This window comes from Erinaceus europaeus, chromosome 4, assembly GCF_950295315.1.
Source record: "Erinaceus europaeus chromosome 4, mEriEur2.1, whole genome shotgun sequence".
In the NCBI taxonomy this organism is placed as follows: Eukaryota; Metazoa; Chordata; class Mammalia; order Eulipotyphla; family Erinaceidae; genus Erinaceus; species Erinaceus europaeus.
Window position 1 is genome coordinate 112,272,295 of NC_080165.1, and position 26,492 is coordinate 112,298,786.

General features: G+C 39.2%; 1 protein-coding gene across 1 annotated transcript in view; it reads right to left on the reverse strand.

Annotated features, from left to right (window-relative positions):
• The window catches only part of ECT2L (epithelial cell transforming 2 like), a 116,326-nt gene extending 90,614 nt beyond the window's left edge, over positions 1–25,712 (reverse strand). Inside the window, exons 1-3 of the mRNA XM_060190376.1 lie at positions 25,631–25,712; positions 6,294–6,416; positions 5,006–5,118 (exon numbers count right to left, since the gene is read on the reverse strand). Coding sequence (XP_060046359.1) covers positions 5,006–5,118; positions 6,294–6,395 — 215 coding nt within the window. The 5' untranslated portion in view covers positions 6,396–6,416; positions 25,631–25,712. The remainder of the gene's footprint in view (positions 1–5,005; positions 5,119–6,293; positions 6,417–25,630) is intronic.
• Positions 25,713–26,492: the final 780 nt, after the last annotated feature.

The following is a 26,492-nucleotide window of genomic DNA, read 5'->3' on the forward strand; positions in this document are numbered from 1 at the left end:
GCCCATGTTCAGCGAGGAAGCAATTACAGAAGCCAGACCTTCTACCTTCTGCAACCCTCAATGACCCTGGGTCCATGCTCCCAGAGGGATAGAGAATGGGAAAGCTACTGGGGAGGGGGTGGGATATGGAGATTGGGTGGTGGGAATTGTGTGGAATTGTACCCCTCCTACCCTATGGTTTTGTTAATTAATCCTTTCTTAAATAAAAAAAAAAATTTAAACATAAAAAAAAAGTTCAGATTAAGAGACAAGTGGTGGCACACCTGGTTGACTGCACATAGTACAGCACACAAAGACGCAAGTTCAAGCTCCCCGCTCCCCACCTACATGGCAGAAGCTTCACAAGTGATGAAGCAGGCTATAGGTGTCTCTCTCCTTCTCTATTTCCCTCCCCCTCTCAATTTCTGTCTCTAACGAATAGTTAAATGTTTTTTAAAAATAATAAAAATTTAAATTAAGTAACAGGATTAATAGCAACAACCCTGGAGGTTAAAAAAGAAAAAAAGGAGTCACAGCCTAACAAAGCTAAGCACTTTCACTAAACAACTGAGTTCTTGATCCTTCTCCCATAGGAAGAATAATTCATGTACTAGAAAAAAAGATACAATTTTCATTGACAAAAGGTTAGCTCTAGGAAGTCCAGCGGTAGCGCAGCGGGTTAAGCGCAGGTGGCGCAGAGCTCAAGGACCGGCATAAGAATCCTGGTTCAAGCCCCCGGCTCCCCACTTGTAGGGGAGTCGCTTCACAAGCGGTGAAGCAGGTCTGCAGGTTTCTATCTTTCTCTCCTCCTCTCTGTCTTCCCCTCCTCTCTCCATTTCTCTCAGTCCTGTCCAACAACGATGACATCAATAACAACAAAAATAATTATAACAATAAAACAACAAGGGCAACAAAAGGGAATAAATATTAAAAAATAATAATAATAATAAAAAATTAAAGTTAGCTCTAATGTTGATGAACCTGAAAATACACCACAAAGACTCTAATGACCTCCAGTGGTAACAACAAAAATTACTTGGTTTACGGTTCATGAGACTAATACACTATGCACCATAGAGGGAATATGGATGTGAAGTTTGCGCTATTATTTTCTTATCTTGAAAACTACAAAATTGAAATAAGAGTACAGTAATCTTAGACAATGATTACCACAAAAAGTTCCCTTCTGTCTGGTTTTGAAACATTGATTATAGAGCTTATACTTGTCTGAGGCCTCCCATTGCAGTCTGTTTCAACACAGCCAGCAAGATGTCTGTCTCCCTCCAGTAACTGCAGAAGAGATGGTCCATTAACAATCTACTATGTACACATGAATGTATGGATGCAAAAGAAAACTAGCCAATGGAAAAGGTGATAAGATGGAGAGATGAAATGACTGATGGAAAGTGGCACACAGAAAAAAAAAATGGATATTGCAAATTAAAATAAGTCAATTTGGTCTTGCACAACTCTCAGATACTTTTTGGTATTATCTACTTAAGTGATTCAATGCTCAGTATTTTACCCTAATTTCACCAGCAGATTTAGGGAAATGAAACCTAGCTCTATTGTGTAGAATATCTTAGGGAGGAACAAAGATGGAAAGAAAGCAGGAGAAACAGCAAGAAGCTAAGATCCCTGGCAGGATGAAGGGAAAAGTAACAACACAAGAGGCAAACTATCTGGGCCTGGGTCTTCTAGCCACTATCCATCTCCGTGAGACTTTTTTTTTTATAAAATAAAAATACTGACAAGACAATAGGATAAGAGGGGTACAATTCCACATAATTCCCACCACCAGAGTTCTGTATCCCATCCCCTTCCTTGAAAGCTTTCCTACTCACTATCCCTCTGGGAGCATGGACCCAGGATCATTATGGAGTGCAGAAGGTAGAAGGTCTGGCTTCTGCAATTGCTTCTACTCTTGAGACTTTAAAAGCAGTAGGTAGATGGCAGAATGACTTGGATAAAAGTCCCCATTCTCATATTGCACAATATTGTGAAATAAACTTTTCCCTTCGTAGAAACTATGAAAGTGCATAAATGTGTTATAACTCAGAGGTATCATGCAGATGGACAGATTCATGCTCTATTCCAAAGACAATTAGTAGCCAGCCTACAGTTTCAATAAACACACCAAGCCTCAATATGAAGTCTATGATCCAAACCATTTCACACAGTTTCTAATTAAGCTTCCGTTCTCTATTCTCTATAAAATATTCACTCACTGGAGAAAAGATAATGTTCCAGAAACATGAATTTATTATTGGCCTGAGGCTACCAGAAATCTCCAGACAGACAAGGTGATGTACTTAGGGATGAAGCTGGGGAAACCATGCTTACAAGTATCTGTTACCAGTCTAACTGGATTCTTTTTCCAGGTCCAGGCATGCTGGAGGACTCTCTAGAATACTTTGGTCATACCACACATATGAAGATCTTCATGTCACCAAGAAGATTCCATTTGTAACATTCATCTGACAAGTTAACAGGCTGCCAGTTCCTGTAATAACTGATGTGTGATATTTGCTATGCTAATTAGCAAAGTACCTGGCAGTAACTGAAACACTGTGACCTTTGCTAGCTAATCACCCTTGGAGTATTAATTCCTGATCACAACAGTAGCTGCTCCTGGGTATAATTTCAACTAACAAATTCAAATGTCACACTGTGGCTGCGGGAGTATTTACAATAAATTACAAATATAATAAGAGAAAAAAGAAAAATAAGAACAAGAACCCCAGTGTCAGTGACCAAAGTCATCTAAGTTTTGCCTATATTTCTTTTTTTCACTTCGTCTATTTTTATTTATTTATTTATTTATTTATTTTTACTTTTACTATTGATTTAATATTGATTTACAAAATTACAAGATAGCAAGAGTACAACTCTGCACCATGCCCATCACCAGAGCTGTGTCCCCATTCCCTCCACTGGAAGCTACAGCAATTCTCCTAAGGTTGCAGATGGGTTTTTTTCTTTGTTTGTTTTTTGCCTCCAGGGTTACTGGAGGGGCTCAGTTCCTGCACTAAGAATCCACTGCTCCTGGAGGTCATCCTTTCCCTTTTGTTGCCCTTGTTGTTGCATAGGACAGAGAGAAATGGAGAGTGGAGGGGAAGAGAGAGGGGGGAGAGAAAGATAGATACCTGCAGACCTGCTTCACCACTTGTGAAGCAAACCCCCCCACCCCCCGCAGGTGGGGAGCCAGGGGCTCGAACTAGGATCTTTTACGCCAGTCCTTGTACTTTGTGCCATGTGAGCTTAACCCAATGAGCTACCACCCGGCCCCCACAGATATGGTTTAACTATTAGTTCTATAACTACCTGTCTATATTTGTATATATTTGCTCATTTTTTTTCTATGGTCCCACTTTATCTTCCTTTCCAAGTCATATACCTATTACTACATCCAAATGTCCCTCCCTTTTTCCTCTTTTCTCTCTGGGTCCTGATGGAGTATGTGTTCAGAGCCCATGAGTCATCTTCCCCTTGTCATTTCTCCCCCACTGGGAATATGGACCAAAATTCTTTTTGGGTTGCAGAAGGTGGGAGTTCTAGCTTCTGTAATTGTACCTCCGCTGGATATGGGTATTAGTCTTGCCTGTATTTCTTAATGCTGCTAATACTGACACTTCTCACATAGTTTTCAAATCTAAGGCAAACTAATCAGACAGTGGGTAAAACATAAGAGGGTAATGTTATTTAACATATGTAAAAATAAAATATTTTTTCTCACGGTTATCACTCAGGGCTTAGTGCCTGTACAACTCTACCACTCCTGGTGGCCATTTTCTTCATAGAGGGTGAAGGACAGAGAAAGGAAGAGACAGAGAGAAGGATGGACACCAGCAGCTAACTGCACACTCATGAAACTTCCCTCCTGCAGGTGGAGGTCAAGGGCTTGAATCCACTTCTTATTTATTTATTTATTTTAATCTACTTCTTGATGCATGGTAACAAAAGTGCTTTACTCAGTGAGCCACTACTCAGTTCCAAAAAAGAAATTCTTTGAAGGCAACAGTGAGGATCATGTATATGAAACCTTCTGTTCCTCACTCTATAAAGGAGATGGACAAAAGCAGGAGCCGGCTGCTGTAAATGAGCCCTGTGACAAGATGGTGCCAGCAGCAGTTGGAGCAGAGGATACCTCGCCTAGAAAATGGAGGAGGAATACTCATGAAGACTAATCTTTCTTAGTTCTAATCATAAAGGGGCGATCAGATTTGAGAAAAAAAATCTATGAAACTGGAAAAACTAGGTTTTTTATTTGTTTGTTTTTACCAGAGCGCTGCTCATTTCTAATTAATGGTAGTGTGGGGGATTGAACCTGGGACTTTGGAGCCTCAGGCATGAGAGTAACTTTGTATAACTATTATGCTATCTACCCACCACCCCAAGTTTTTTTTTTTTTAATAGGCTATGTAACATGTTTATGTTGATGTGGTAGCAGGGGAAAGAAAGCCAGCCATCTTGAAATTCTATTTAAGCCTACCTAACATGAGTCTAATGTTGTTTCTCAATAGAAGTACCATCAGTTTGCCATTTCTCCTATGCCATCCTTATTGTTTTATTTTTAAAAAAATTTTAATTATCTTTATTTATTTATTTATTGGATAGATACAGTCAGAAATTGAGAGATGGGGGAGACACAGAGAGACAGAGACAAAGGGACACCTGCAGCCCGCTTCACCATTCTCAAAGCTTTCCCCCTGCTATGACATCCTTCTAATAAACTCACTCTTTATATCTTCATCTGGAAATTATTATTTCAATTACATGGGGAGAACCCACAGCTAGTTCTTACATATACAGTGTGCCTACCTATGTACCTAACATCTACCTGAATTATCTTATGTGATACTAAAAGAAAATTTAATATACTAAGAGAATATGAAAAAGTCACTAGCTAAAGCTATTTATAAGCTCTGCATATAAAAAAAAAGAGCCCTTAAAGGTTATATAACATTTTCCTGTATTTTACTTTCTTTAGGAATCAGTAATAATTGCATCATTAGGCAATATTTACCTTAACTGTGATTTAGTGCATCGTAAAAAAATCGTGAATAAGAATTCTTGACGCTGCTTGTTAGTCCAGAGGTCAAACCAATGACTTATAAGAGCAACTCTTTCCTGAAAGAGCTGTGAGAGGGGGAGAGAAAAGATTTTCTTTTGTAGTTTAATCTATAATATATTGCTAAGCAATCCATAACAACTTACCAACTATACCACTAATATTTGCATAGTTCATTATAGTTCACAGAACATTTTCACCTATGTAGATAAAGTCTCTCCTTTTAGTGTAAACTGCTTTCATCAAGGTTTCCAGGCAAGCCCAAGCTTGCTGGGTGGGCTGGTGAGAAAGGATGGTGGAAGGCGGAGGACAGGATATAATTTCAGAGGGGCCCAATGAGAACTTCTTTGGAAAACAAAGAGGTTATGAATCCTGGCTCCAGCTTCTGCCTAAGCTTAACATGGTCTGGGGAAACAGATTCCAAACATTTCATCTTGAAAATAATCAAGCTACACTTGTTTAATTGGAAAACAGGGCCATTTGGAGGATGATTTTGCTAACTCATGGGCTTTTAATCTTCATAGCACCCACCTCACTGAAAGTTCATAAATATTGTTAAGCAACTGTGGTTAAGCACATCAACCAGGAAGACACACACCAAGGACTAGCATTCTCCCTCTTCCCACCTCAAACCTGAAATTCAGTCCAGCTTTGCTCAACTGCATCAAAAAACTCACTGTTTAGATTGCTTAAGTCAGACTTGCCCCTGAGCATAGCCAGTTTTTCTTCCCTTGTGAACAACTTGGAGCTCTGAGGTCGAAGTAGAACTTCTCCACTGAGGCTTCTCAGAGCTGCCTAGGCCAAGTAATGCCTACTTTATCTGTTATCTTGCAGAGGAGGAAGCATTCCCATGCCATGTGGGGGCAGAAAGTTGGCACAGGAAAGATGATCAAAGAAATATTCAAATACACATTATCACTCTCCACATCAAAACACTACAAAAGCATATCCTCTTTCATCCCCCACTATTGCAGCCAACATGTGCACTGGAAGCTTCTGTTTTATCTCTACAGGTACACGATACAGGGAAGGCAGGTCTTGAGCCTCTGAAAGGTAGGAGTTGGGGACTGGAGCAAGAAGAGACCATCTTTGGGGCAGACAACTATAGACTTAATTTTGTTTAAAGTTACTGAAAAATTAAACTCCACTTTCAAACAGAATTATATAAACCTTGTTGACAGTATGTTACAATAAAACTAACCTTACAAATTAAACTTTATTTATTCTAGCATATGCAACTCACCTGTCTATTTAATGACTTGTTGCAAAAAGGAGTCCAGGCACTGAATCTTGTATGGAAACTCTCCATTTCCAGGGTTTTCCTTGAAGAATCGCCAGCTGACATTTCATCAAATTTCTTACACGCCTACATAGATTCATTTCAACAGAAATTTAACTAAGGTCACTGAAAAATATACATTACATCAATGATATCTTTATAGGAATTATAGAAAAATCATTTATATGTTTATATGTATATAGGTATCTATAGCCAGTTATATAGATATAATGATACGTACATGCAAGATAATCCACGCAAATATGCACAGAGAGGTTATGAACTTCAAATCATTGCAATTTATTCTCTCTCCCTTTCTGCTGATAGCCTGACACTAAACCAGGGTTGTATTTTTACTTCACCAGGTAAATGCCTCTGAAGTTAGATGGAATCTTTAAATCCGGGGGCACTTCCTCCCTGGAAAGCAATAATCTAAAAGGTTCACAAGGGCACTCTACCTGCCTATCTTTTGAAGATGCAAGTGAAAGAGAGAGAAAAAAAGTTAAGCCAATGTACCAGTTATCAATCACTGTATAACAATTTACCTAATCAATACTTAATAATACATCCTTATTATCTCAAAATTTCTGGGTCAGAAATGCAGAAACAGCTAAGTATATATCTACATTAGTCTACTTAAGACTACCATAACAAAACACCAGCCTGGGTATTTTAAACAACAGAAATTAACTTTCTTAAAGTTCTAGAAGTAAGAAGTCCAAGATCTAAGGTGCTGTCAGAGTTAGTTTCTATTCTAGTAAGAACTCTCTTTTTGGCTTGCAGGTGGCCTGTTTGATTTGCTCACAAAGTCTTTATCCAATGCATTCAAATAGAAAGGGAATGAGTAAGAAGGGAGAAAGGAAGAGAGAAACCCAGTGTCTCTTCCTGTCTTCTTCTTTTCTTATGGACACCAGTCCTATTAAATTAAAGCCCTACCTTATACCTTCATTTAACTTTTAGTTTCTCTTTATAACTCCTGTCTTCATATATAGTCACACTGGGAGTAGAGCTTCACATCTGAGTGGGAGAGAGCACAATTCAGTCTAACAACAGGTCCCTCTGCTTCAAGGCCTCTCATGAGGCTGTAATCAAGGTGTTTGTCAGGCAGTCTGATCTCATCTGTAGGATTTAAAGCTTATTTATGTGGTTGTTGGCAGGGTTCAGTTTCTCAACAGCTGTTCAGTTTAGGCTTCAGTTGTCACTGGTTATTGGTTGGAGACCTCTCTTGCTTCCTTGTAACATAGGTCTCTCCTTAGGGCATTCACATGGCATCCAGCTTCAAGGGTAAGCAAATGAAAGATCAGCATATACCACATAAAAGCCACAGTCTCTTTACAGTCCAACCTCAGAAGAGTCATCCTATCTCCATTCTGTTGATTAAAAGCAAGTCACTAGGTTCAGCCCATACTCAAGGGGAGAGGGTTATTATGCAAAGCATGAATGAAATACAACTAAACATAGTTGAAATCATCTCCTTTCTATTCTACGTGCAGCACACTCCAGTCAGTCTATAGAACTGTGAAAAAAACAGTGATTCTTGTTTCAAGCTATTAAATTTGGGAATAGTTTATTAGCCACAGTAGACTGACAGAGTGATGTGTTGGGGAGTATCCAGAACTCTCACATTCAACTGGCCTAAGTGTAAATTGTTATAAGTACTTTAAAAAAAAGTGTTTGGCATTATTTCCTCAAGTTGAACATACACTTACACTTGACCTAACAGAAAAATATACATATGTGAACCAAATATATTTACAAGAATACTCACAGCTACATCAGATAGCTCCAAACTAGAGACAAGACAAGCATCCATCAAAAAATCAGATGGAGAGGGGCTGGATGGTAGCACAGCGGGTTAAGTGCACATGGTGCAAAACACAAGGACCAGCATAAGGATCCTGGTTCAAGCCCGCAGCTCCTCACCTGTAGGGGGGTTGCTTCGCAAGAGGTGAAGCGGGTCTGCAGGTGTCTTTCTCTCTTCATCTCTGTCTTCCCCTCCTCTCTTGATTTCTCTTTGTCCTATCCACCACCACCAACAACAGCTATAACAGCAACAACAGCCACAACAAGGGCAACAACAAGAGCAACAAAATGGGAAAAATAGCCTCAGTGCTGGCACCAAGCCCCAGCAATAAGCCTCCAGCCTAGAGGCAAAAAAAAAAAAAAAAAAAAAAAAAAACAGACGGATAAATATATTGTCATATATTGATGCAATGGAATGTCACAAATCAATGAACAATCTGCTACTAACAAAAAGCATGAATGAATCACATACAAAACACTTCAAAAAAAAGAAGCAAACACAAAATATGCATTTTTGTATGGCTTTATTTCTACAAAGTTTTACACAACAGAGTTAGAAGTTAGGATAGCAGTTACCCTTGGAGAAGACAAAGAGGGCAGCATTAGGCTGAAACATGAAAGGAAATTCAGGGATGCTGAAACTGATGCAGTGGTGTGAGTCCAACTGAATTCACCTCACAATTCATTGTGATTTGCATATTTGTATGCCTTCTATTTTAATCAAGAGATATATTTAAAAGGTAACATTTCCAGTGACATCAAACACTATTAAATATCCAGAAAAGATTTTAAAAATAATTTTAGAGAGAAAGTTCACTGGGTTAGCTGCATGCCTGAGTTTGAGCCCTGGTACTACAAGACAAGTGGTTTGGTATTAGAGGGTATACTGGTGCTATAGGGTCTTCTCTGTTTTACTGTACAAAATTATTATTCAAATGTGGTCAGGAAATAAAGGTTTTCTCAGACATATAAAAACCAGTGGAACATGTCACCATCAAACCTGCTTTGCTATAATGAAAGGAGTCCCATAAGAAAAAAAAATTAAGGGGGGGGGGGTCAGGGAATGCCTAGACTGTGGTGCACCTGGTGGAGCACTATGTTACAATGTGTAAGGACCTGGGTTCAAGCCCCAAGTACCCAAGAGGTGCTAGGTGGTGACACATCCAGTAGAACACATATTACAGTGCACAGGAATCTGGTTCAAGCCCTTTGATCCGTACCTGCAAGGGGGGAAAGCTTCATAAGCAGTGAAATAGTGCTGTAGGTGTCTCTCTTTTCCTCTTTATCTACCCCTTCCCTCTCAATTTCTCTGACTTTATCACACCATCTCCCAAGACTTAACCAGGGAAAAAAAAGATAGCTTGAACAGGCCAATAATAAGTACAAAATTCAAATCAAGTCTCCCATAAACAAAAGCCCAATTTGGAAAGTTTCATTAATAAATTATACAAAACTTTCAGACAGCTGTCAAATCATCCTACTCAGCCTCTACCAAAAAAAAAAAAAAAAAACTTTTATGCCTGCGACTTCAAGTTCTAAGGTTCAGTGTCCTGCACCACAAGAAACCAAGAGCTAAGTCTCTCTGTCATTAAAAGGAAATATATACTTTTTGGGCCCAGGTGGTGGTGCACCTGGTTAAGTGCTCACATTACAGAGCACAAAGATCTGGGTTTGAGCACCCGGTCCCCACCTACAGGGGAAAAGCTTCATGAGTGGTGAAATAGGGCTGCAGGTATCTCTCTGTCTCTCTCCCTCTATCTCCCCCCTCAATTTCTCTCCATCTCTAATAAATAAAAAGATCTAAAGTATATATATATATGTATATACTTTTAAAAATATATTTAAAAACAGAACTATAGACCAGTAACTTTCATGGACACTGACATAAAACTCCTCACAAAATTCGGACGAATCAGATCCAATACATAAAAGTAATCTATAAAGACCAAAGGAGATTTCAGAGGTACAGAGATGTTTCAACATAAGCAAATCAATCAGTATACTATACCATATGAAAAAAATGGAAGATTTAAAAAAAATCATGATCACATCAATAGATTCATTATTCACTATAACCAAAAATGGAATCAACAGGCGCCCAGATAAAGAAATTATAGGAGCTGGGTGGTGGCATGCCTGGCTAAGCATACAGAATATGAAGTGCAAGGATCTGAGCTGAAGATTCTGCCTCCCTTCCTGCAGGGAAGACACTTCACAAGCAGTGAAGCAAATCTGCAGGTGTCTTTATTTCTCCCTCTCTATCTCACCCTCTTCTCACAATTTCTCTGTCTTATCCAATAAAATGGGAAAAATGACCACCAGGAGCAGTGGATTCATAGTTTCAACACCAAACCCCAGACAAAACCCTGAAGAAGCTAAATAAATAAAAAAATATAGAACATATACTCAGCTGAATACTACTCTTGTTGTTAAGAGGATTATATTGTGTTATTTGAAAAAATAGATGAAATTGAAGGTGATTGTGCTAGGTGAAATATGTAAAGCAAAAGACATATATTCCAAGACACATGAACTTGCAGGATACCAGACACAGCGCATGTATTATCATGAGCAAAGTCCCAAGAATTATCATGAGCAAAGACCCAGGTTCAAGCTTCCAGTCCCCATCTGCAGCGGGGGTAATTCACAAGTGGTAGAACAGTGCTCTCATTTTCACTGTATCTCTCTCCATCTCTCATTTGCATTCTCTCTGTGTCAAAAAAGGAGAATAAAAAAAGAAAAGAGGGAAAAGGTGGAGGAGGAGATGGAGAAAATGATGGAGGAGAACAAAGGGGGGGGAAAGTCCCCTGGTGGAGTCATCATGCAGACACCAAGCCCCAGCAATAACCCTGGTGGCAACAAAAAAGTAATAATAATAATAAAATGCATGGACTTGGAAAAATAGAAATAGCCAAACTGGCCAGGCTATATATAGCATAGTAGTTACGCAAAAAAAAAAAAAAAATTTCAAGCACCAGACTCTGAGGTCCCAGGTTGAAACCCTAGCACCACCATAAGCCAAATCCACGGTAGTACACTGATAAAAACAAGCAACAAAACCCAGACTGTTTCTTAGGCTGTGGAAACCGTGGTTATCAGATGCCTGGATAGGGAAAAGAAAGTGAGAATAGGTGAAGGGCTCTATTTGGTGTGGTGGCACAAGAACTTCAGTTGTTGGAGTGGTAAGCTGTATTCACACATGCACAGGTGTGAAACTATCTAAAATGTTATAAGATTGTGACTTCTGGGAGGCATAGCCATGGAACAACTGAGACCAAATGACCTCTCCTCCCAAAACAACAAATAAATACAAGAATAAAGACCTACCTGAAGTCATAATCTACAGCCGAAAGTTCTGCAGCCTCAAGTGGGTGCTCACGTGCAGTTAGAGCGAAAAGGGGCATGGGTGTGGGTTGAAGAACAGCCAAAAAGTCAAATCAGAGCTCTGGGTGGTGCAGGCACTAAGCTGTGCCATTTTGGTGATTTCACTTTAAGTGCAGCAAGCAAGTAACATTGTTCCTAGTGCCAGAAGAAAAGAGACAGGGGCTTAAAACCTCTCAATCTTTGACTCAGGGAGGCTTTAGCCTTCTAAATTCAAGGCATGGACACAATACAAAACAGGGCATTTGTGACCACAAGACAGCCCAAAGCAACCACTCCCCCACCCCATGCCACACACCACAGATTGTACAAAAAAGGGAAACCTAGAGATTACAATAGCACCACCTGCTGGCCATCAATAACAGCACAAAAAATGCACAGAGAAATAGAACTAGTCAACTATGACATATCAGCCAGACAGAAATGAAACAGAGGAAATCCAAGGAATTGCAAATTTAGAGAGACTCTAAGAGACAGACTACAGAAAGCTCATTATGAGGACTCTCCAGAAATTAAGCAAGAATTAAAAGAGCATGTTACTATAGAATTAAAATGCATGAGAGAGGAACTTATAACAGAGATCTCTAAGATCATCAAATCTTGAAAGAAGAACTTCAGTCAGAACTAGAGGGAGTAAAAGACACTCTAACTGCAACCCATGCCCAGGCAGAAGGCTTAGTAAGTAGATATACACATTCGGAAGAAATAATCTCCAATACAGAGGATATGGCTCTTTCAATTCAAAGATGTGGAAGAGGAATAGTTTAGAAAGATGGAAGCAACTCTCTGTGAAACTGCAGACTCCATCAAAAGATTAAATTTAAGAGTGATACATATATCTGGAGAGGAGGACAAGGCCAAAGACCTGGAGTCCATTTTCAGAGCAATTGTAGCTGAGAACTTCTCTCACTTAGGAAACCATTGGAACAAAGAGGGAATTCCAGCCACGAATATTGTATCCTGCAAAATTATCCTTCAAATATGAAGGAGAAATAAAGGTTTTTATTTTCTCTTTTACAACTAAATTTTAAAAAATTAAAAATAAAATGTTATAATATTGTAAACTAATATTAAATAAAATATTTTCTGGAAAAAAAGCAAAACTAATTCAAAATATTAGTGTGTTACATGGTATGTGTTATAGATGAAAAGTTCATCTATAAAGACAGTTATGAAAATTTAAAGGACAAAATATAACCAAGACAATCTGAAAAAACAATAGAAGAAAATACATTTCTAGATATCAAGACTTACTATAAAGCTCTGGTAATAATATGACAAGACACTATTTGGGAACATACAGGTAAACTAAAGAACAAAGGGAAAAAGAAAAAATAGACTAATGTGCATGTGGGCAGATATTAGATGACAAGTCACAGAAAAAGCAATAGATTGGGGAGCTACGAGCAGCAGATCGCTTTCTCTCCTCTCCTCTCCTCTCCCAGATCAACTAGGAATACCAAAGGAGACCACCCGGGACTGAAACAAGACAGGACTAGAATGACCACAGGAACCCAGTAAATCACCCGTGAGTACAAACACATGTGGCTGGTGACAGAGAGGAGAGAGGAGCCTAAGGAGAGATTAAGTGACTGCTAACAGTTCAGCAGTTTATCAGTGGAGACACCACCTCCAGTCTGCTCCACCAACAAGGGGACAGCTTAAGGGAGGAGAGGACTCCCCAGAGACTCACCAAGTGCAACTCTGAGTCTCCACTGCTACTACCCTCAGAATCCGGAGCAGCGACAGGGAGGGACACCGGGGGACAGAGATCTAACCAGGAAACTCAAGAGAAGACCTATGCCTCGGTGGCATAGCTGAGGGGCTGTGAAAGTCTCTTTGCATAACCACTGGATTATCTCTGCCACACCCTGTTTTATCTCTTGGTCAGGAGTCAGTGATTAAGCTAAGAAGTCTATTGATAGTTTAAAAGCCCTCAGCTCCCATAGCTTACAGGGAAGAAAAAAAAAAAAAAGAGGCTTTTAAACCACTGAGCTCCAACTCAGGGATTGAAAAAAACTGTTAACTTCCACCACTGTGAACCTTTTAATTAACTTACTTAGAAACAAGTCAATCCAGGCAATAGTGATTAATAATTTGAAAAGTACTGATAAAGGGAACTCATAACATAATATATAAAATGGTTAAAACAACAAGAAAAAATATTGGCGAATCGAACCAGGACAAGAGTCCAGCTAAAAGTCCTCCAGAGGGTGAAGCACAAAATAACGAGTTCAACATCCAAACATTAGCTAAGGAAATAATAACAGGAGTGAGTAAAGAATTTGAAAAAATTGTAATCAGAAATACAGGAACAACAAATGAGACTCTGGAAGAAAATTCTAATTAGCTCATGGTTATTAGAGAGCTGAAAGCTGAAATCGCTGAGCTAAGAATGCAACTAGCTGAACAAGCTAAAACAGTATCAGAGCAAGGCAACAAAATAGATGAACTCCAGAAAACAGTAGAAGGAAGAGAGAATCAAATCTATGAGGCTGAAGACAGAATTAGCAAGGTTGAGGATGAATTAGAGACAACTAAAAAAGAAGTAAGAGATCTCAAAAAGAGATTAAGAGATGCTGAAAACAACAACAGAGTCTTATGGGATGACTTCAAAAGAAACAATATACACATTATTGGCATACCGGAGGAAGAAAGAGAAGGAGAGGAAGAAAGCATTTTCCAGGCCATAGTAGCTGAAAATTTCTCTAGTCTAGACAACATCAAAGACATAAAGATTCAAGAAGCCCAGAGGGTCCCAAACAGAATTAATCCAGACCTAAAGACACCAAGACATATCATACTTAGAATGGAAAAGAATAAGGATAAAGAAAGGATCCTCAAGGCTGCAAGAGAAAAACAAAGAGTCACCTACAAAGGAAAACCCATAAGATTAGCAGCAGACTTCTCCATGCAAACACTACAGACCAGAAGAGAATGGCAAGATATCTATCAAGTGCTCAACAAGAAAGGCTTTCAGCCAAGAATACTATATCCTGCTAGACTGTCATTCAGACTAGATGGAAGCATCAACACCTTCTCAGACAAGCAAAAGTTGAAGAAAGCAACAACCATCACCAAGCCTGCCCTGAAAGAAGTTCTGAAAGGACTCTTATAAACAACCAGACCACCACAAATAGGACATATATCAAAACACTCTAAAACTCTACAAGAATGGCGTTAAAATATCTTCACTCTTTGATATCAATAAATGTCAATGGCCTGAATTCACCTATTAAAAGACACAGAGTAGGAAGATGGATCAGAAAACACAACCCAACAATATGCTGTCTACAGGAAACCCACCTAACTCAACAAGACAAACACAGACTTAAAGTGAAAGGATGGAAAACTATCAAACAAGCCAATGGCCCACAAAAAAAAGGGCAGGAACAGCTATTCTCATATCTGACATGATAGACTTTAAAATAGATAAGATTAAAAAAGATAGGAATGGACACTACTTAATGCTCAGAGGATCAGTCAATCAAGAGGACTTAACAATTATTAACATCTATGCACCCAATGAGAAGTCATCTAAATACATCAAACTTCTACTGAAAGAGCTACAGCAATATATTAACAGTAACACAATCATAGTAGGGGATTTCAACATCCCACTCTCTCAACTTGACAGATCATCCAAGCAGAAAATCAATACAGACATAAGGGAGCTAAATGAAGAGATAGATAAACTAGAACTATTGCACATTTTCAGAGTCATTCATCCCAAGAAACTGGAATACACATTTTACTCAAATCCACATGGGTCATTCTCAAGGATAGACCATATGTTAGGCCAGAAAGACAGCATCAGCAAATTCAAGAGCATTGAAATCATCCCAAGAATCTTCTCAGACCACAGTGGAATTAAAATAACACTTAACAATCAACAAAAGATTAGTAACAGTCCCAAAATGTGGAAGCTCAACAGTACACTTCTTAACAACTTCTGGGTCAAAGAGGAAATCAAGGAAGAAATCAAAATGTTTCGAGAGTCCAATGAAAACGAAGACACAAGCTATCAAAATATTTGGGACACAGCTAAAGCAGTCCTAAGAGGGAAGTTCATAGCTATACAAGCACACATAAGGAAACAAGAAAAAGCACAAATAAACAGCCTGAAGACATCTTAAAGGCCTAGAAGAAGAAGAACAAAGGAATCCTAAAGCAACCAGAAGGACAGAAATCACTAAAGTTAGGGCAGAAATAAATAACATTGAGAATAGGAAAACCATACAAAAGATCAATGAAAGTAAATGTTGGTTCTTCAAAAGAGTAAACAAAATCGACAAACCTTTAGCAAGACTAACAAAAAAAAAAGGGAGACGACCCAAATAAATCGGATAGTAAATGAAAGAGGAGATATCACAACAGACACTGCAGAAATTCAACATATCATGCAAGGCTTCTATGAACAACTTTATGTCATCAAGCTAGAGAACCTGGAAGAAATGGATGATTTCCTAGATACCTACCAACTTCCAAAACTAAGTAAAGAGGAAGTGGATAACATGAACAGGCCCATCACAGCTAATGAAATTGAAACAGTTATCAAAAATCTCCCCAAAAATAAAAGTCCTGGACCAGATGATTTTACAAATGAATTCTACAAAACCTTCAAAGAAGAACTAATACCTCTACTTTTAAAAGTCTTCCAGAAGATTGAAGACACTGGAATACTCCCTGCCAGCTTCTATGAAGCCAACATCACCCTGATACCAAAAGCAGACAGGGACACAACCAAAAAAGAAAACTACAGACCAATATCTCTGATGAACATAGATGAGAAAATATTGAACAAAATTCTAGCTAACCGGATACAGCAGTATATCAAAAAGATTGTCCATCATGACCAAGTGGGGTTTATCCCAGGCATGCAAGGTTGGTTTAATATACGTAAATCAATCAATGTGATCCACCACATCAACAAAAGCAAGACCAAAAATCACATGGTCATATCAATAGATGCAGGGAAAGCCTTTGACAAAATACAACATCCCTTTATGATCAAAACACTACAAAAAATGGGAATAGATGGAAAATTCCTGAAGATAGTGGAGTCTATATAAAGCAAACCTACAGCCAACATCATACTCAATGGTGAAAAACTGGAAGCATTTCCACTCAGATCAGGTACTAGACAGGGCTGCCCACTATCACCATTACTATTATATTAATTATACTATGTTTAGTGTTGGAAGTTCTTGCCATAGCAATCAGGCAGGAGCAAGGAATTAAAGGGATACAGATTGGAAGAGAAGAAGTCAAACTCTCCTTATTTGCAGATGACATGAGAGTATACATGGAAAAACCTAAGGAATCCAGGAAGAAGCTTTTGGAAATCATCAGGCAATACAGTAAGGTGTCAGGCTACAAAATTAACATTCAAAAGTCAGTGGCATTCCTCTATGCAAACACTAAGTTAGAAGAAATTGAAATCCAGAAATCAATTCCTTTCACTATAGCAACAAAAACAATAAAATATCTAGGAGTAAACCTAACCAAAGAAGTGAAAGACTTGTATACTGAAAATTATGAGTCACTACTCAAGGAAATTGAAAAAGACACAAAGAAGTGGAAAGATATTCCATGTTCATGGGTTGGGAGAATTAACATCATCAAAATGAATATATTACCCAGAGCCATCTACAAATTTAATGCTATCCCCATCAAGATCCCAAGCACATTTTTTAGGAGAATAGAAAAAATGCTACAAATGTTTATCTGGAACCAGAAAAGACCTAGAATTGACAAAACAATCTTGAGAATAAAGAACAGAACCGGAGGCATCACACTCCCAGATCTCAAACTGTATTATAGGGCCATTGTCATCAAAACTGCTTGGTACTGGAACATGAATAGACACACTGACCAGTGGAATAGAATCGAGAGTCCAGAAATGAGCCCCCACACCTATGGACATCTAATCTTTGACAAAGGAGCCCAGACTATTACATGGGGAAAGCAGAGTCTCTTCAACAAATGGTGTTGGAAACAATGGGTTGAAACATGCAGAAGAATGAAACTGAACCACTGTATTTCACCAAATACAAAAGTAAATTCCAAGTGGATCAAGGACTTGGATGTTAGACCACAAACTATCAAATACTTAGCGGAAAATATTGGCAGAACTCTTTTCCGCATAAATTTTAAAGACATTTTCAATGAAACGAATCCAATTACAAAGAAGACTAAAGCAAGTATAAACCTATGGGACTACATCAAATTAAAAAGCTTCTGTACAGCAAAAGAAATCACTACCCAAACCAAGAGACCCCTCACAGAATGGGAGAAGATCTTTACATGCCATATATCAGACAAGAGTTTAATAACCAACATATATAAAGAGCTTGCTAGACTCAACAAGACAACAAATAACCCCATCCAAAAATGAGGGGAGGACTTGGACAGAATATTCACCACAGAAGAGATCCAAAAGGCCAAGAAACACATGGAAAAATGCTCCAAGTCTCTGATTGTCAGAGAAATGCAAATAAAGACAATGAGATATCACTTCACTCCTGTGAGAATGTCATACATCAGAAAAGGTAACAGCAGCAAATGCTGGAGAGGGTGTGGGGTCAAAGGAACCCTCCTGCACTGCTGGTGGGAATGTCAATTGGTCCAACCTCTGTGGAGAACAGTCTGGAGAACTCTCAGAGGCTAGAAGTAGACCTACCCTATGACCCTGCATTTCCTCTCCTAGGGATATAGCCTAAGGAACCCAACACATCCATCCAAAAAGATCTGTGTACACATATGTTCTCGGCAGCACAATTTGTAATAGCCAAAACCTAGAAGCAACCCAGGTGTCCAACAACAGATGAGTGGCTGAACAAGCTGTGGTATATATACACAATGGAATACTACTCAGCTGTAAAAAATGGTGACTTCACCGTTTTCAGCTGATCTTGGATGGACCTTGAAAAAAATCATGTTGAGTGAACTAAGTCAGAAATAGAAGGATGAATATGGGATGATCTCACTCTCAGGCAGAAGTTGAAAAACAAGATCAGAAAAGAAAACACAAGTAGAACCTGAAATGGAATTGGCATATTGCACCAAAGTAAAAGACTCTGGGGTGGGTGGGTGGGTAGAATACAGATCCATGAAGGATGATAAATGACATAGTGGGGGTTGTATTGTTAAATGGGAAACTGGGGAATGTTGTGCATGTGCAAACTATTGTATTTACTGTTGAATGTAAAACATTAATTCCTCAATAAAGAATTTAAAAAAAAAAGCAATAGATTGTTTTCATTTACAGGATAGAGAAAATCTGTTTTATGAAAAGAGAGAAAAAGAAATTGGTCCCTTTTCTCACACTATACATATACACTCATATTGAAAGATTTTATCTATATAAAACCAGATACATATGGTTGGTGAATCCCCAAGAGAGAAAAAAATAAGACAACATATGTCGTCAGAAACAAATTTTGGATCTATCTAAGGAGAAAACAATCGTTACAGAAGCTTTATCTGTCTAAGGAGATTTCTCCATTACTGGAAATAATAGAACACAAATCAGACAAGCACTTGTCAGTGAAATCCTGGAGCCACTGTTGTTGAGCGCGATGTTGTTGTGCACGGGCCATGGAGAAGAGAGAGGGGGTCCAGAGCGAAGAGGAAACACAAATCTTTATTCGCGCTGGCACCTCAGAGTTGGGTGCTAGAGAAGCAGGTTGAGCCACGTGGAGGTAGCGAAAATGGCCGCCTCACGCAGTAACCTTTCCTGCATCTGAACACAGGAGTGAAGCGCTGGGAAGAGAACGAGGTGTGAAAAACGAAGGGTTTTTATAGGCGTAGCTTTCACGAGATTGGGAAGGGGGAGGAGTAACCATAGCACTCCAGGATAGGATTATAACTCTCGTAAGAATGGGAGGGGGGAGGAGTGACCAAAGCACTCCAGATATTGCGGGGATATAGACAATGTCCTGAGGGCATAACATGACGGAACAGGCACTCCAAGAATGTCCCAACTCTCACGGGAACTAGTAGCCTGAGGGGAAAACATGGCAGATGTGAACGCATCTGCACAATTTCCCAGCAAACCACAATTTTAATTGTATTAGTGATTTACTATTTATTTACAAAATTACATGTCAAAAGGGGTATAATTCCACTCCATTCCTACCAACAGGGTTCTGAATCTTCAGTCTCCCCATTGTAAGCCACCACAGTTCCCCTAAGGCTGTAGACATGGGCTAACCATCAGCTCTACAATTATCTCTCTACATTTATACATAATCTGGCATTGCATTTTTAAGCAACCCTCTGTGATCATATATTGCAATCAGAGAGAACAGTGCAGCCTGGAGGAGTTGAAGATGCTTTAATGGAAAATCAGAAGAATGTGAGAAGAAGATAAACATTTTTTTTGGTAGCTCCTTCACTTTTACCATGCTTCCATAAGACAGCATATTTCAAAAATGAATATACTGGGAACGCATGTATAATTTGGATTTTTTTAAATTTCTTTATTGGGGGATTAATGTTTTACATTCGACAGTGAATACAATAGTTTGTACATAAATAACACTTCTCAGTTTTCCACATAACAATACAACCCCCACTAGGTCCTCTGTCATCCTTTTTGGACTTGTACTCTCCCTGCTACCCACCCCAGAGTCTTTTACTTTGGTGCAATATGGAATAATTTTTAAAATATAGAAAGGAAACATGACTTAATAAACATAGGATTTAAGTACCTGGTTGGTCCCCTCCCCAACTAAAACTTCACAACTAACTCAATTTTTGAGTCTCAGTTTTCTTGTGTGTAAAGCAAGGTTGTCGTGTTTCTTGGCAAACTGCAGTACAAGAATGTGTTATTCTGACAAAACATCATGCCTCCTTCCAAATCAACATTAAATCAAAACAAATTCTTAGTTTCATAAGATATCCAGCTGTTGTTGTATAAAATCACTCCAAGGACCAACATAAGGGACTTTTATTTAGCAAGTTCTCAAAATTGTTATTATCTTTTGTGTTAAGAGAGTATTGAGTTACACAATGAGGATAGTATTAGAACACAATAGTCATTTTCTCTACTGAGAGTATATCATATTTTAATATTATCAACTTAAAATTAGCACTTAATGTTGCTATGATAATAACTCCTAAATTTATTTAATTTCAAGTGCTGCCTATGGTGACCTTGGCAAGGTCAGACCAAATGAGTTCACAGGCCATATAACGCTCATGAATAAGATGTTCCTCAACTCTGCTCTAAGCTGTCAACTTTGATGACTAGTCAATGGGATGTCAGCAATCACTACTTCTTTAAATGGGAGTGGGGCTAGGGATGAGTCTGAGGGGTTGTCCTGGATTTGGTCCCCAGTTTTGTATGTGCCAGAGTGATTTATTTTATGTATTACACATGAGAGTTTTACATGAGCTAGGGAGAAGAGACAAACCAGGAATCTTCCCAGATCATTTTTGCTTATCACTCACTTTTCTAATTGAAGTTTTACTGAAACACAGATAATTACATTCACTTATGGACTATCCATGGTTGCTTTTATTTATACAACAGAATCAAGTAACTACGAGTGAGAACATATGGTCCACAAAGCCAAAAATATTTATACTTTGCATAAAAAGTTTTGCAATCCCCACATTAGAAGAAAGACTAGCCCATAGATGAGGTGAGGGGACACACAAGGATATGAGTACTAGGAAGTTGGCATCATCGTAAGGAATTTTGGAAGCTGCTTACAATATTCCTAAAGTATTTACTGAATGGTTAAATAAATAATTGCTTGTTTGTATCACATTTCCAAATTTAAGCATCAAAAAGCAAGTTATCAGGGCAGGGCAGTGGTGCATCCAGTTGAACACACTTTTTTTTTTTTTTTGCCTCCAGGGTGACTGCTGGGACTTGGTGCCTGCACCACAAATCCACTGCTCCTGGAGACCATTTTTTCCCTTTTGTTGCCCCTGGTTGTTTTATCGTTGTAGTTATTATTATTGCTGTTATTGATGTCATTGTTGTTGGATAGGACAGAGAGAAATGGAGAGAGGAGGGGAAGACAGAGAGGGAGACAAAAATATAGACACCTGCAGACCTGCTTCACTGCTTGTGAAGTGACTCCTCAGCAGGTGGGGAGCCGGGGGCTCCAACCCAGATCCTTACGCTGGTCCTTGTGCCTTGCACCACATGTGCTTAACTGGCTGCGCTACCGCCCGACCCCCTAAACACACATTTTACTAAGTACAAGGACCTGAGTTCAAGCCCCCAGTCCCCACCTACAGGGGCAACTCTTCATAAGTAGTGAAGCACTCCTGCAAGTTCCTCATCCCACTTCAGTCTCAATTTCTCTCTGTCCTATCAAATACAATTTAAAAAGAAATACGTCAAAATGTATGAAATGCAGTAAGAGCATTTTAGTAATGTGTACTTTGTGAAACAAGAAGTCTCATACATACAATACAGTTTCACTTTACACTACAAAGAATTAAAAAAAGAAAAGCAGGTGAAGCTGAATTCGTTGAGGAGAGGCAGTAACAAGGACTAGAGCTGAAATAAATAAAATAAAAACTTAGAAACAACTAAAAGATAAATTAAATGAAGAGCTGAGTCTCTGAAAAGTTTAACAAAATTGATAAATGTTTAGACTCACCAAGAGAATGAGAGGGCATAAACATATGAAATCAGAGATGAAAAAGCAAATATTATAACATTATGGAAATACAATCATAGGACAGTGTAGTAAATCTTACTTAACATCACTGACAGGTTTTCAGAGACTTTAAGTGAAATGATTATACAAAACCTTATTCAAGTTTTTGAATAAGGCTGTTTTGTTCAACATTAACTAGTTTAACTCATTAGCATTATAATATCATACTGAAACACCATCAAAAGAAACGTGTTATTTGAGCACTTGCTGTATGATGAATGGTAAACTGGGAAATCTAGTTTAAATGGATAAATGCCATATGGCATGCCCAAAAGGAAGGAACCTAGAAAATATTGAGGAAAGTGAAACTTGGTCTGAGTGTAGTAAATTGCACCAATGCAAAGAACTCAGAGGAAGGAATGGAAGGAAGTGAGTGGGTGGAAAGGATGCCAGGCAGGGGTCATGGTGCCTGATGGTGGAAATGGACCTAAATTGGAGGTGAGAGTGTTTTGCAGATACCTATCCCAGGGAGACAAGAAATCGTACCCATTAGTCCACCCCTTCCCTAATAAAATGATAAAAAGAAAATAGTTGGGAACCTAGTTTTGCTGTTAGCTTAAAATCAATTTCTAGGGAGTTGGGCAGTAGCACCAACGGGTTAAGCGCACGTGGTGCAAAGCATAAGGACCAGAGTGAGGATTCGAGCCCTGGGCTCCCCACCTGCAAAGGAGTCCCTTCACAGACGGTGAAGTATCTATCTTTCTCTCCCTCTCTGTCTTCCCCTCCTCTCTCCATTTCTCTGTCCTATCCAACAACGACGACATCAACAACAAAAACTACAACAACAGCAACAAAAAAAAAAAAGGGAGTCGGCAGTAGCGCAACAGGTTAAGCGCACTTGGTGCAAAGCCCAAGGGCCGGCTTAAGGATCCTGGTTGGAGCTCCAGGCTCCCCACCTGCAGGGGAGTAGCTTCACAGGCAGTGAAGCAGGTCTGCAGGTGTCTATCTTTCTCTCCCCTTCTCTGTCTTCCCCTCTTCTCTCCATTTCTCTCTGTCCTATCCAACAACGACATCAACAACAACAATTATAACTACAACAATAAAACAACAAGGGTAACAAAAAGGAAAATAAATATTTAAAAAAAAACAAGGGCAACAAAAAAGAAATAAATAAGTATTTTTAAAAAATCAGTTTCTAAGACCCTATCCAGAATATTAAGCAATGATTTATTATACTTTGGCACTTTATAATTCACACACAAATTGTATAGTGATTCATTTATCTTATTATATAAAATTTAATTCTTAAATAAGCCTTTCCAGAGGATTCTTCTAAATATTGTATAAAAAATGGAGTGCCAGAAAAGTGAGATTAATTAAAGAATAATTTAAGTGGAGGAGATAATACAATGGCGATGCACACCACCATAAACCAGAATTGAGTAGTGCTATCAGTTCTCTTTCTTTCTGTATCTCTCTCTTGTTAAAATAAAAACAAAAATAAAATAAAAACAAATATTAATAAATAGATAAGTAAAGATGATTCTAGTTAAATACCCTATATTCAGGGCATATAAAACATGACTTATTCTGAACATTAATCAGCGAGCAATGTTGATTAAATGGATATGCAAATAATGGATAATAAAGGTGTGTACATGTTTTGAGAAATCTGTAGAATATGCCAAACTTGTGAGCTACAGTTATATATTAGTCAAATCAGAGAGGAAAGAGAGACAGACACTAAAACACAGCTCCACCATCCATGGAGTTTCCTTTGGTGCTGTCGTTGTAATTCCCAAGCAGTTCTAAGGATCAAACTCAGGGCTGTGAGTACCCATTTATTGGGGAAACTGACGATCCTTCCTAGCCGACTGAATCCACATGGATCCCAGTCACTTTCAAAGCCAGCAACCTGACGCTGTTGACTGGCTACGGAAGAAGGGCAAACGCTAGAAGAAGAAAAAGGGCCTCACAGATTCAAAGGAGGTCTCGAAACTTTACATCAGGCTCAACCTGACGCTGTTGACTGGCTACGGGAGAAGGGCAAACGCTAGAAGAATAAGGGCCTCACACAGGGTAAAGCCTGCATTCTACCTGCCTGTGACAATTGTCTTGTTTTTAGCCATTATCCCCCCCCATCAGGGCTATCACTGAGACTCCATACCTGCATGATTTTATTGATCCTGATGATTTTTTTTTTGTAGAGGGTGAGAAAGAGGAGAGCAACATAAAGGAGATATTTGCTGCATTGCTCCACCACTTCCTGTTTCTGTCTTCTGTGCAAGTATATGTATGTGTATGTGGCAGCCGACTGGATCACGGAACCGTGTACTCTACCTGCTGAGTTTCCACCCAGCACCTAGAGCATGATTTTTTTTTTTTGCCTCCAGGGTAATTGCCGGGGCTCAGTGCCTGCACCACGAATCCACTGCTCCTGGAGACCATTTTTTCCCCTGAACTTTAAACATCAAGATACTCTGTTCATTTATTGCAAAATTTATTAATAAGTATATCATGAGTAATTTTAAAATGGTTTTAACTATTTGTCCCATTCATCAAACCACAGCATATTAATTCATAAGAGTCATGAAGTTGGGGGACAGAATAGTGACACACCCAATAGAGCACACACATTACAAAGTGCAAGGACCCAATTTCAAGCTCCTGTTCCCCATCTGCAGGAGGGAAGCTTTCACAAGTATTACAGATGTCTCTTTCCCCCTTCTCTATCTCCCCTTCCCTCTCAATTTCACTTTATCCTATCAAATAAAAAATGTTCTTTAAGTTGGTGTATTGCACCAAAATAAAAGACTCTGGGGAGGAGGGAGAGGGCTCAGGTCCTAGAACATGATGGTAGAGGAAGACCTAGTGGCAGTTGAATTGTTATGTGGAAAACTGAGAAATGTTATGCATGTACAGACTACTGTATTACTGTCGACTGTAAATGATTAATCTCCCAATAAAGAAATTTTAAAAATGTTCTTTAAGCATTAAGAAAACTAATTGTGCAGTTTTAACCATGAACTACATGCTTGGGAGCCTCTATATCTCCTTCATTAACTCCCCAAACTCCTCCACATCTTTGGTCTCCATTGTAGGAGGCGGGTAAATATTTACTGCCCCGGAGACAGGGTGTTATTATAAAAGTTTGCAATCCTATGAAAGTCAGTTTTTTTTTTTACAAAGTCCTCCGTAAGTTGACTTCCTTTCTACCCCCAAAATGAGACTTCTGGAATTCAGAACTACTTGCCAAAGCACCACTCCCTCCTAATCCTACAGAAAGATCCTTTTTCCCCAAAGCCCCTTCAGTCATTTGGATAAGCAAGCTGTTGCTCTTATTCTTCAAGGTCATGGAGGAGGGAGCCCAGAGCCCTGTCTCTGCGTTGTTTAGTGTCTTCTAATGCGACAAGGTGAAACCAGACCAGCCTGGGCATTGTGCCATTGCTGCCGCAAGTAAAATATGAGTGTCCCAGAAGTCCCAGGCTTTACCTCCGGGATGTGGTGGACAGACTGGACCCGCAAGGTAGCCTCTTCTTTGGACTGCGAACACCGAGTAAAACCTCCAGGCTGCAACCAGGGGAGAGGGGTGGGGCAAGTTGTGCGCGTCTCCATAGTAATAAATAGGCTGACTCTACAGCACCGCTGGTCAACGCCCACCCCTGGACTGTGGACACGGAGGTAGCCGCTAGACCTCCAGAGCTGCCCCGCTGGAGTGCGCAGCAGCCAGGGATGGAATCAGGTAGGTTGACGTGCCCGCTCCTTAGCCTCCCTCCAGAGATTGCGGTGGGATCTCGGGAGTCGCTGCAAGTTACAGTTACTTTTGCTCTTTAGAGGAACAGAGCAAAAGGAGCTGACCGCAAAAAGAGCCATGAACACTGAAACCAATGTCTACTTGACTCAAAGTTAACAATGTTAAGGTCTCGTGATAGAAGAGATGGGATCCGATACCCTCAGCAAACCCTCAGAATATTTAATACTTAATTGCCAATTTTTGCATTGTACAGGAGGCACCAAAACCATTAATAAGAATAAATATAAGAATACCCTTCCTATTTTCCAATGATTCTGGCTAAAATGCCATTAAGTCAGCGAACAATTACCGCTATAGAAAGATGTTCACAATATGAAAAGCAGGCCAGAAAACCATATATATGCAGTCTGATCTAATTATTCGAAATGAAACGATTTTCAGAAGTCTTGAAATACGCACCTTTCTTAAATGGTTCACTCAGACAATGGTGGTGTTTTTTTTTTTTAGTGATGTACAGTTGAAGTTTCCTACAAATAATTTGCAACACTTAATAATAAATGTCATACTCAATTCGGCAGGAAGTTCAGTGAGTGGCTAGAG